Source organism: Chiloscyllium plagiosum, unplaced genomic scaffold, assembly GCF_037043375.1.
Source record: "Chiloscyllium plagiosum isolate Xiang-an unplaced genomic scaffold, Cpla_swu_hap1 HiC_scaffold_8, whole genome shotgun sequence".
NCBI classification, from domain to species: domain Eukaryota; kingdom Metazoa; phylum Chordata; class Chondrichthyes; order Orectolobiformes; family Hemiscylliidae; genus Chiloscyllium; species Chiloscyllium plagiosum.
Genome location: NW_028270146.1, coordinates 1,044,036 through 1,057,019, shown reverse-complemented (window position 1 = coordinate 1,057,019; position 12,984 = coordinate 1,044,036). Strand labels below are relative to the sequence as shown.

At 42.8% G+C, this 12,984-nt stretch overlaps 1 protein-coding gene across 4 annotated transcripts in view; it reads left to right on the top strand.

The window, feature by feature from the left end:
- Positions 1–12,984, top strand: part of LOC122554866 (nesprin-3-like) — a 115,111-nt gene that overhangs the window by 83,768 nt on the left and 18,359 nt on the right. For 2 of the 4 annotated variants that reach the window (XR_015757808.1, XR_015757809.1), the window contains exon 13: positions 5,961–6,098. Coding sequence is in view for 2 of the 4 variants with exons in the window: in XM_087989519.1 (XP_087845645.1) it covers positions 473–670 (198 nt within the window). In the remaining 2 variants the exon portion in view is untranslated. Of the gene's footprint in view, positions 1–472; positions 5,912–5,960; positions 6,099–12,984 lie in introns of those variants that run through there. The other 2 variants (XM_087989520.1, XM_087989519.1) reach the window with 2 other exon arrangements.

Sequence of the window (12,984 nt, the reverse complement as noted above, 5' to 3'; positions counted from 1 at the left end):
CTCTTGTTTGTGGAGCCTTGAACCAGGTGACGCAGTCTCAAATAAAAGGCAAGCCATTCAAGACTGAGATAAAGAGGAATTTCTTCCCTCAGAGGGTGGTGACATATTGGAATTTTTTATCCCAGAAGACTGTGGAAGCTCAGTCATTCACAGGTTCAGGACAGAGATTGGTAGGTTTTGAGCTATGAGTGATGTCAAAGGATGCTACTGCAGTAGATAGTCTGCCATGATCTCGCATAGCAGATTGGCTGAATGATCAGTAGGCTTCTAAGTGCACAGCAAGTTCCCATAAACATGAATTAAATTATTAAGCTGGCAAATCTTATTTCACTGGAAAAGTAATTTCTTTAATGGTTTATGCTGCATTACAATATTAAAATATAGTTAATGATAAATTCCAGTGTTTTTGTGCTTGACATTACCTCTGAGCTCTAGCCCAGTACCTTCTAACTAGTTTCACTTTGTTTTTCAGCAGACATCAGGAGGGATCTGCCACTACCTGTCCCGTGCCTGTTGTGCAGCACTCCCTCTCCAGCTGCTCCTGCTCCTCTTGCTGCTCCTCGCCTTTTTACTGCCACTGATTGAGGAGCAGGACAGCTGCAGTGTGGTGAACAACTTTGCCCGCTCTTTCTACCTGGCACTGAGATATCAGGGACCCCCTCCGACATAACCCCTGAGCTTACTTTGCATACAGTTTTCTTTTAAGCTGTGATGCAGGACAGCACAGTTCATTTCCTTGTCCTATTATCTGTAATGACGACAGTATTTACACTCTCTTAGTTTGCTTTTGACAGACTCTGGCAAAAGTTGCTTGATTATTTTACAAGTATTGGTCTGGAAGCTGATTGCTTTTGACTCTGTAATGCTATCAGAATCCTGCTTAAGGGGAAGACTGCATAAAGAGTGTTTTGTCAGTATTTCCCTGGGAAATATTAAGCCATTTCAAAAAGAACTTATTTTATCTACAATATAAAAATAATTTATTTCAAAGGAGCTTTTAACAATTTCCAGTTCAATTCTGTCTGAAGTCCAAGGTTCCAGCCCTCACCTTACATGTCTGGACTGATCACTTTTAAATCTAATTCTTGGTTGGTGGAATTACGAGGGGTGTAACTTTTGTGAATGGCCAAGATGTGATTTGCTTTATATTTTTCACCATAAATTTATCTTATGGCTGACAGAAATTACCAGGAATTCATCAGTCTAAACTGTGCATGATGTAGTGTATAAATCTGTAATTCAGTCTTTTTAAAATATCGTTGATGTTATACAACAGGAGTTCCATCAGAAATCTCAGTCCAAATTACCACATTGAAGTTTGATCTTGAAAATTACCTGGGACTCTGGTTGAATCATGTCATAGAGGGGTGTGGTGGCATTCAAAACATTTTGCCTGTGGCATATTTGAAAGAATTCCACAGGTTGTTCTAGCGTTGCTCTTTCCTTCAAATTAGTATTGTCCCTTCTCAAATATTTATCCAATTCACTCCTTACTGTTACAGCTCCTTCCACTATTTTTTCAGGCAGTGCATTCTAAATCATCGTAACTTAAAATATAAAACGATCATCTATCCATAGCAACACCCTACCATTCTTCTGACAGCTGTCTTAAATCTGTGTCCTTTAATTATTAATACTTCAACCCCAAAGATGTTTCTTGATTAACATGACCAGAACCACTTTATGATTTTGAGCATCTCCATTAAATCTTCCCTTTTGCCTTCTGTGCACTAAGGAGAACATTCCTAGCTTCTTCAATCCCTCCTCATGATCAAAGTTCCTCAGTGCTGGGTGCTGTTCCAAGAAATGTCTTTGTCCCCTCCAAGGTTTTCATATTCGCTTTGAAGCCCAGAATTGGACTCCTGCTCAGACCGAAGCAGTAATTTGTAAAGGTTGAATGTAGCTTGTGTGCTTTTGACTTTATTTTTCTAAGAATAAACCCAAGGATTGAATCTTTTCCTGAGTTTCTCCAGCAATTTCTTATTTTAGATCTCCAGCATCTGCACTTCTTGTTTGATTTTAGTGTTTGACTTGACCTAATCCTGTTTACCAATTGCTCCTGTGCTCGTTGAACTGAATGGACTCCCAGTCTACTCACTCCTTGTCTTCAATATTCTTATCCTGGTTTTCAGATTGCAAAGGTGTTACTCCTCCTGAGCTCAAGTCTCCTGCAGTCCTACCCTGCATTAGACTCTCGGTAACCTTCCACTTTCAGTTTCCTGCATATACCTAATTTTCATCACTTCCCCACTGGCGGTCATTCAGTTATTTTTAAACTGATTCATTTTGTGGGATGTCGGTGTTGCTGGCTGGGCCCAGCATTTATTGCCTGTCCCTCATAACCCTTGAGAAGGTGGGGGTGAGCTGCCTTCTTTAATCTCACAGTCCACCTGCTGTGGATTGACGCACAATGCCATTAGGGAGGGAACTGTCTGGGTGCAGAGCTGTGCAATTCCCTCCCTAAATGTCCTTGCCTTTGTACTTCTCCCACTTCCTTTAAGACAGTCCATAGAATTCAGTTAAACCTTGAATTTTTGCCTCTCCAGTAAAACTGTATTTGCAGCACTTTTGTGTTTTACTACATTAAATGAAAATACAAGTTCTTATCATGCTTATGATTTGTGTATATGTATCCAGTCTCTAGAATTGTACCATTCCATTTGTGTTACATCTCCTCATTTTCCTTTCATAATGCTTCACTGAATGCTTCCTTGCATTTTAAACTGTATCTGCCATGCGACTGCCCACTTTCACCAATCTATCCCCTTTTGGAATCTGTTACTGTCTTTGATGTTGCATAATACATTTCCCAGTTTTGTCATTTGCATTGAAATTCTCCCCCACATACCCAGTTCCATGTTATTAATATACTGCAAAAAGGCCATTCATATCTATGGCAACGCTGCCCTTTTAGCACAGGAGTTTAACAGTCTGATTCCGGGACCAACACAGCACAAATGCAGATTTTATTTTGAGACTTCATCTGAAATTCCTTGCTGGCTTCAGGCCTTGAAGACTAACCGTACTTTGCAAGCTTCTGATGAGTTTGGTTTGAAGCCTCTCATCTCAAAAAGAAAAAGAAATGGCAAATTTGATTCTGCATTTTTATTTTCAAGTAATAACAAATAATATTTGATTATCTAGCTATTAGTAATATAAAGTGTTCTTACAAAGTTTAAATCAAGCAATCTTAAAGAAACCTCTTACACCGTACTGTAATATAAACAGTGTGTATAAACATGTATTTATCTCTTGCTTAAAACCTCTGTTTGGTGTTTGAATTAACATTTTAAGCCTGAAAATCCATGTAACAATAGTTAGAATGGAAATCCACACAAATTTCTAATGAAATATATAAGTCAACATTTCTGATGAAAACTCACATGAATATTTACAATGAGAAGGGAAGGCAATGGTGGCACAGTGGTTAGCACTGCTGCCTCTCAGCACCAGAGACCCCGGTTCAATTCCCGCTCCAGGCGACTCTCTGTGTAGAGTTTGCACATTCTTCCCGTGTCTGCGTGGGTTTCCTCCAGGTGCTCCGGTTTCCTCCCACAGTCCAAAAATGTGCAGGTCAGGTGAATTGGCCATGCTAAGTTGCTCATAGTGTTGGGGGAATGGGTCTGGGTGGGTTGCAGGTCGGTGTGGACTTGTTGGGCTGAAGGGCCTGTTTCCACACTGTAAGTAATCTAATCTAATCTAATTACCTATCACGTTACCAGACTAATAATTCAGAGGCCCAGGCGGATGTGGAAATGTGGGCATTGATTCAAATCTCACTATGATGGAAGGTAAAAGGAATTCTGCTGTCCTCTCCAGGCCAATATATAATTCCAGACCCACAACAATGTGAGATTGACTTTTAATCACTCTCTGAAATTCCTGAGAAAGCTACACATAGAACATTACAGCGCAGTACAGGCCCTTCGGCCCTCGATGTTGTGCCACCCTGTCATACTAATCTGAAGCCCATCCCACCTACACTATTCCATGTACGTCCATATGCCTGTCCAATGACGAATTAAATGTACTTAAACTTGGCGAATCTACTACCGTTGCAGGCAAAGCATTCCATACCTTTACTACTGAGTAAAAAAACTACCTCTGACATCTGTCTTATACCTATCTCCCCTCACTTTAAAGTTGTGTCCCCTCGTGTTTGCCGTCCCCATACTTGGAAAAAGGCTCTCCCTGTTCACATTATCTAACCCTCTGATTATCTTGTATGTCTCTATTAAATCATCTCTCGACCTTCTTCTTTCTAACAAGAACAGCCTCAAGGCCCTCAGCCTTTCCTCCTAAGACATTCCTTCCATACTAGGCAACATCCTAGTAAATATTCTCTGTACCCTTTCCAAAGCTTCCACATCCTTCTTATAATATGGTGACCAGAACTGTACACGATACTCCAAGTGTGGCCATACCAGAGCTTTGTACAGCTGCAGCATAACCACCTGGTTCCAGAAATCAATCCCTCTATTAATAAAGGCCAAAACACTGTATGCCTTCTTAACAACCCTGTCAACCTAGGTGGCAACTTTCAGGCATCTGTGCACATGGATAACGAGATCTCTCTGCTCATCTGCACTCCCAAGAATCTTACCATTAGCCCAGTACTTTGCATTCCGATTACTCCGTCCAAAGTGCATCACCTCACACTTGTCTACATTAAACTCCATTTGCCGCCTCTCAGCCCAGCTCTGCACCATATCTATGTCTCTCTGCAACCTACTACATCCTTCGTCACTATCCACAACTCCACTGACCTTAGTGTCGTCCGCAAATTTACTAACCCACCCTTCTAAGCCCTCATCCAGGTCATTTATGAAAATGACGAACAGGAGTGGACCCAACACCGACCCTTGCGGTACGCGGCTAGTAACTGGACACCAAGATGAACATGTTCCATCATCTACAACCCTCTGTTTTCTTTCAGCAAGCCAATTACTGATCCAAACTGCTATGTATCCTACAATCCCATTCCTCCACATTTTGTATTATAATAGCCTACTGTGGGGAACCTTATCAAACGCTTTGCTGAAATCCATATACACCACATCAACCGGTTTAGTCTCATCTACCTGTTTGGTCACTTTGTCAAAAAACTCAATATGATTTGTTAGGCACGACCTATCCTTCACAAAACCGTGCTGACTGTCCCTGATCAGATTATTCTTTTCTAGATGGTTGTAAATGCTGTCTCCTATAACCTTTTCCAATACTTTACCAACAATTGAAGTGAGACTCACTGGTCTGCAGTTACCAGGGTTGTCTCTACTACCCTTTTTGAACAAGGGAACCACATTTGCTATCCTCCAGTCCTCAGGCACTATTCCTGTAGACAATGATGATTTGAAGATCAATGCCAAAGGCTCGGCAATCTCTTCCCTTGCTTCCCAGAGGATCCTAGGATCGATCCCATCTGGCCCAGGGGACTTGTCTATTTTCACACTCTGCAGTATTTCTAATACCTCTTCCTTGTGAACCTCAATCTCTTCTAGTCTAGATGCAAGAATCTCTGTATCTTCCTCGCCAACATTTTCATTTTCTATAGTGAACACTGTCGAAAAATATTTAGTGCTTCCCCTATCTCCTCTGACTCCATACACAACTATGCAGTTCAACGGTAATTAGGGATGGGCACCAAATGCAAGTCTTGCCAGCAACACCCACATCCCACGAAATAATGAAAAGGATCCATATGTGATATTTGCTTTGGTTTGTTGAGTACCAAATAATTCACTCATAATGATTTTTAAAGGAGTTGCTGTTTGTTCTGTTTTGAAAATCCAAAATAAAGTATTAATGAATTTTATTAAGTTAATTATTAGACTTTATATTAACCTGTTTCAATGTATTATTGCACTTTCTTGTGTTTTAATCTTTTAATAAAGTTATTACTTGAAGGGTTTGTCCTTTCCAAAAGTCTTGACTTAATGTTATCAATGAATTGGTAACAGAACAGAAAGACATATTACCAAGGTTGCTGGCAGTGGGAATTGAAGTGACACAGTTAATCGTGCTCATGGCAACGGACAGTTCCAAAATGACTGAGTGAGTCAGCAAAATGAGCAGGTGGTGTTTGCTGTTGGAAAGTGGTAAGTTGTCTTTTTTTTAGACCCTATAAACCATTATTAAGTTAAAATAAATGATCACTTTTTAAATAATGAAAAGGTAGGGATTGTACAGAAGCAGAGGGATTTAGGAGACCAATTGTCAAAATCACAAAATGGTGAACTTGTGTGAAAGGTATTTTAAAAGTTTAATATGTTTGTCTTTATTTCACAAAAATTGGAAGTTATGAGACAATTGTATATCTGGAGAATTCCATCTGGAGTAACTGCATTGAGCTGTGGCTTCTGCACCTCAGGAATGGTTGTGGAGGGGTTAAAGTGCTTATTCACCAAAATGGTACGAGAGTTAAAAGGGTTAAGCTACACTCCCATTTCCTTGCATATTGAAGATGAAGAGATAATCTGAGTTGTTTGTCCTATAAGATTTGACAGGGTAGTGAGTTGGGAACAATCCATAACCTTGAAATTAAAGTAAGGAACTCAGGAGTAATATGGGGCACTTCTTCTCACAGTAGCAGGAATCTGGAATTCTCTCACTCCTCGAGAGCTAGTGGGTCAAGTGAAAATGCCAAAACAGATTTGTTTCGTAAAAGGTTATAAATAAATGAAAATAATTAGGTGAGAAAATGAAATTCAGATACGCATCAGTTATAAACTAATTGACTAGCAAGAAAGAATTAAGAGACTATTCCTGAGCATTTGACCTGGAACAAGAGTTGTCAGATGTGGGAGTTTAGGGAGAGTTTGTGTGACTGAGGATTATAACTGCAATACATGCTGTCTTATGTCAGGTACAGACAGGATAGATTGAGTGAATCCTTAGAAGAGTATAAAAGCAGTCTGAGTATACTTATGAGAGAAATGAGGAGGGCAAAAAGGGGACATGAAATAGCTTTGGCAAATAGAGCTAAGGAGAATCCAAAGGGTTTTTACAAATACATTCAGAATAAAGGGGTAACGAGGGAGAGAATAGGGCCCCTCAAAGATCAGCAAGGTGGCCTTTGTGTGGAGACGCAGGAGATGGGGGAGATACTAAACGAGTTTTTTGCATTAGTATACATTGTGGAAAAGGACATGGAAGATATAGAATGTAGGGAAATAGATGGCGACATCTTGAAAAATGTCCATGTACAGAGGAGGAAGTGCTGGATGTTTTGAAACGCTTAAAGGTGGATAAATCCCCAAAACCTGATCAGGTGTACCCTAGAACTCAGTGGGAAGCTAGGGAAGTGATTGCTAGGCCTCGTTGTGAAATTGTGAAATAGTTGTATCATCAATAGTCACAGGTGAGATGCCAGAAGACTGGCAAATGTGGTGCCACTATTTAAGAAAGGTGGTAAGGACAAGCCAGGGAACTGTAGACCAGTGAGCCTGATGTCAGTGGTGGGCAAGTTTTAGATTTTTAGATTAGATTAGATTCCCTACAGTGTTGAAACAGGCCCTTCAGCCCAACAAGTCCACACCAACCCTCCGAAGAGTAACCCACCCAGACCCATTTCCCTCTGACTAATGCACCTAACACTAACTTGACCTGCACAACATTGGATTGTGGGAGGAAACCGGAGTACCTGGAGGAAACCCACGCAGACACGGGGAGAATGTGCAAACTCCACACAGCCAGTCGCCCGAGGCTGGAATCGAACCTGGGACCCTGGTGCTGTGAGGCAGCATTACTAACCACTGTGCCGCCCCATTTGTTGGAGGGAGTCCCGAGGGACAGGATTTACATGTATTTGGAAAGGAAAGGACTGATTATGGTTAGTCAAAATGGCTTTGTGCGTGGGAAATCATGTCTCACAAACTTGATTGAGTTTTTTGAAGAAGTAACAAAGAGGATTGATGAGGGCAGAGCGGTAAATGTGATCTATATAGACTTCAGTAAGGCATTCGACAAGGTTCCCCATGGGAGACTGATTAGCAAGGTTAGATCTCATGGAATATAGGGAGAACTAGCCATTTGGATACAAAACTGGCTCAAAAGTAGAAGACAGAGGGTGGTGGTGGAGAGTTGTTTTTTAGACCTATAACCAGTGGAGTGCCACAAGGATCAGTGCTGGGTCCACTACTTTTCATCATTTATGTAAATGATTTGGATGTGAGCATAAAAGTTAGTAAGTTGCAAAATTGGAGGTGTACTGGACAGTGAAGAAGGTTACCTCAGATTACAACAGGATCTTGATCAGATGGGCCTATGGGCTGAGGAGTGGCAGATGGAGTTTAATTTAGATAAATGTGAGGTGTTGCATTTTGGGAAAACAAATCTTAGCAGGACTTCTACACTTAATGGTAAGGTCCTAGGGAGTGTCGCTGAACAAAGAGACCTTGGGAGTGCAGATTCTCAGCTCCTTGAAAGTTCAAAGTTTGTGAGAAGATTTGTAGCTCGGGTGCTCGTTGTTGTGGTTCTGTTCGCCGAGCTGGGAATTTGTGTTGCAGATGTTTCGCCCCCTGTCTAGGTGACACCCTCAGTGCTTGGGAGCCTCCTGTGAAGCGCTTCTATGATGTTACCGCCGGTACTTATAGTGATTTGTACCTGCCGCTTCCGGTTGTCAGTTCCAGGTGTCCGCTGCAGTGGCCGGTATATTGGGTCCAGGTCGATGTGCTTATTGATTGAATCTGTGGATGAGTGCCATGCCTCTAGGAATTCCCTGGCTGTTCTCTGTTTGGCTTGTCCTATAATAATAGTGTTGTCACAGTCGAACTCATGTTGCTTGTCATCTGCGTGTGTGGCTACTAAGGATAGCTGGTCGTGTCATTTCGTGGCTAGTTGGTGTTCATGGATGCGGATCGTTAGCTGTCTTCCTGTTTGTCCTATGTAGTGTTTTGTGCAGTCCTTGCATGGGATTTTGTACACTACGTTGGTTTTGCTCATGAATATTGAACCAAGAGAAACCTGAAAGTGAGCCTGGGGATTCTGATCCTGACCAGAAATGCAGAGGAGCTGAAGTTGAGAATTGGATGGGGGGAGTTGATGGAATGAACGGAAGAATTGCATGATTGCAATTCAACCCCTTGAGTCTGCTCTGACATTTGATGCAAACATCGCTGATCTTCGCTTTCCTGCCTGCTCTCCATAACCATTCAATGTATAGACTAATTATGAATTAATAGTAATCTCCTTAAATTTACCAAATAGACCAGCAACCACCGCACTCTGGATAGTGAATTCCACATTGACAACCCTTTGCAACAGATCATTTCTCTGTTTTAGACCTGCTACCCCATATCCTCAGACCTCGATCTAGAGTGTCCCACATGAGGAAACATCCTGTCTCGGTATACGTTGTCAGTCCCCTTTAGCATCTTATATATCTGATTTAGATCTCTCATTCTTCTAAACTCCAGAGTGCATTGGCCTAAACTGCTCAATCTCAATCTGCTTCATGAATCAAGCCCCTCATCTCTGGAATCAATCTCGTGAACCTTCTCAGCTCAAGTAAGGGACCAAGATTGTACACAATAGTTTAGATGCAGTCTCACTCATGTATGGTTGCAGCAACACATCCCTCCTTTAATATCCTATCCCTTCTGCAATAACTGCCAAAACTCTATTTGCCTTCCTTATTATCTGCTTGTTTCCATTGTGTAGGCAGTGTTTCAGGAGAGAAAAAACTTCTCATCAAGCTTTTTTACAGCAGGAGTCAGTCCAATGAGCTACTGCCTTGGAGCCCGCCTCTGGCGCTGGGTAACCCACCCAGCATGGCATGAAGGAATCTGGGCAGTAGCGGAGACCATGGGAATTGGGAAAACTTTCTGCTGATTGGAGTCATACTGGTCACAGAGGTAGTTGGTTGTTGGAGGTCAGTCATCCCAGCTGCAGTACATCTCTGCAGGGGTTTCTCAGGGTCGTGTCATAGAGACCTACGGCACAGAGACAGACCCTTCGGCCAAAACTGGTCATTACCGATCAAAATGTCCATCCGCAGTCACCCCGTTTCCCTGCACTTGGCCCATATCCTTCTAATCCTTTCCCATCCATGTATTTGTCCAGATGCCTTTTAAATGTTGTTAATGTACCTGTCGCAACCACTTCCGCTGGCAGCTCATTCCATATGTGTACCACCCTCTGGGTAAAAAATGAGAGTTGCCCCTTGGGTTCCCATTTATTCTTTTTCCCTCTAACCTTAAACTGATGCCCTCTAGTCCTTGATTCCCCAACCTTGGGAAAGGACTGAGTGCATTCACCCTATCCATGCCTCTCATGATCATATACACTCCTATAAGATCCTCCCCCTCAGTCTCTTACACTCTATAAAGAAAAATGTCCAAGCTTGTCCAACCTCTCTCTCTAACGGCATGATGGCGCAGTGGTTAGCACTGCTGCCTCACAATGCCAGAGACCCAGGTTCAATTCCCGCCATGCTAAATTGTCCGTAGTGTTAGGTGAAGGGGTAAATATAGGGAAATGGGTCTGGGTGGGTTGCTCTTCAGAGGGTTGGTGTGGACTTGTTGGGCCGAAGGCCTGTTTCCACACTGTACGTAATTTAATCTAAAAAAAAACTCAAGACTGTTGAGCCCTGGCAACATCCTTGTAAATTTCTTCTGCACTCTTTCCAGTTTAATAACATTTTTCCTATAACAAGGTGACCAAAACTAAACACAATACTGCAAGTGCAGTCTCACCAGCGTCCTGCAACATAATTTCCCAACTTCTATAAGCAATGCCGTGACTGATTAAAGGCTAGTGTGCCAAAAGCTTTCTTCACTCCCCTGTCTACCTGACTCCACTTTCAGAAAACTGTGGTATCTGAACCCCAAGAGCCTTCTGTTCCACTTCACTCTTTAAGGCCCTTTCACTTTTCCGTACCGTTCACTATGAAACTCCTTCCTTGATTTGACTTTGCAAAATGCAACACTGCACATTTATCTATATTAAACTCCATTTGCCATTTCTTGGCCCACTTCCCCAGCTGATAATTTCTGATAACCATACGACCTTAAGACATCGGAGCAGAAGTTAGACCATTTGGCCCAACGAGTCTGCTCTGCCATTCAATCATGGGAGACTGGTAGGTTTTACAACATTTTTCAGCTTTCTCCCTGTAATCTTTGATTCCTTTGGCCATCAATAACTTATATACTTCTGTTTTAAATATAATCAGTGACTTGCCCTCCTCAGCCTTCTGTGGCAATGAATTCCACAGATTCACCACTGTCTGGCCTTCTCTTTACTCTAAGGCTGTCCCCTCAGGCCCTCGTCTCTCAGGTAGAAGATTTGTTGGGAACGAACGCGACTAGCAGTTGGTGTGTTGCCTCCCAGGTGCCTGGGTCCGTGATGTCTCGGATCGTATCTTTGGGGTCCTGAAGGGAGAGGGTGACCAGCCTCAAGTCATTGTCCACATAGGTACAAACGACATAGGTAGAAAGAGGATAGGGATGTAAGGCAGGATTTCAGGGAGCTAGGGTGGAAGCTGAGAGCAAGAACAGAGTTGTTATCTCTGGTTTGTTACCCGTGCCATGTGATAGTGAGGCAAGGAATAGGGAGAGACATCAGCTGAACATGTGGCTGCAAGGATAGTGCCGGAGGGAGGGTTTCAGGTTCTTGGATAATTGGGGCTCATTCTGGGGAAGGTGGGACCTCTACAAACAGGACGGTCTTCACTTGAACCAGAGGGGTATCCTGGGTGGGGAATTTGCTGGTGCTATTCGAGTGGGTTTAAACTAGCTCAGCAGGGGGATGGGAACCGGAGGTGTAGTTGCAGTGCACAGGAGGATGAGAGTAGGAAGGACAGGGACAGGATTTCAGGGTCACAGGAATGTGATAGCAGACGACGAAGTGGTTTGAAGTGTGTATACTTCAAGGCCAGAAGTATCCGAAATAAGGTAGATGAGCTTACAGCAAGGATAGGTACCTGGGACTTCGATGTTGTGGCCATTTCGGAGACATGGATAAGGTAGGGTGAGGAATGGATGTTGCAGTTTCCAGGGTTTAGATATTTCATTACGAACTGGCAAAGCGGTAAAAGAGGGGGAGGTGTGGCCCTGTTAGTCAAGGATAGTATAACGGTGGCTGAAAGAACTTTTGATGAGGATTCGTCTACTGAGGTAAAGTGGGCTGAGGGTGGAAACAGGAGAGGAGAGGCCACACTGCTTGGAGTTTTTTACAGGCCTCCGCAGAGTTCCAGGGAGGTGGAAGAGAGGATTAGCAGAATTATTCTGGGTTGGAGTGAAAGGAACAGGATGGTCATTATGGAGGACTTTATCTTCCCCAACATTGACTGGAAATGCTATATCTCCAATACGTCGGATGGATCTGTTTTTGTCCAATGTGTACAGGAGGGTTTCCTGACACAGTATGTCAAAGGGCCAACAAGTGGAGAGGTCACATTGGATCTGGTGCTTGGTAATGAACCAGGCCACGTGTTTGATTTAGTTGTAGGTGAGCACTTTGGAGACAGTAACTATAATTCTGTTACGTTTAGTTTCACGATGGAAAGGGATAGGTACATGCCACAGGTCAAGAGTTATCGATGGGGCAAGGGCAATTATAATGCGAATAGGCAAGAATTAGGATGCATAGAATGGGGTAGCAAAATGCAGGGGGTGCAGACAATGGAAATGTGGAGCTGGTTTAAGGAACAGATATTGCATGTCCTTGATAGGTATGTCCCTGTCAGGCAGGGAGGGCAGGTTTAGTACCAGAGGACCGGAGGATTGCACATGTGCCCTTGTTCAAGAAAGGCAATGAGCCTTACTTCTGTTGTAGGAAAGGTTTTGGAAAGGATTATAAGAGATAGGATTCATAATCATCTAGCAAGCAACAATTTGATTTCACATAGTCAACACGGTTTCATCAAGGGCAGGTCATGTCTCAGAAACCTCATTGAGTTTTTTGAGAAGGTGACCAAGCATGTCGATGAGAGTAGGGCAGGTCTCGTGGTATACCTGGACTTCAGTAAAGCCTTTGATAAGG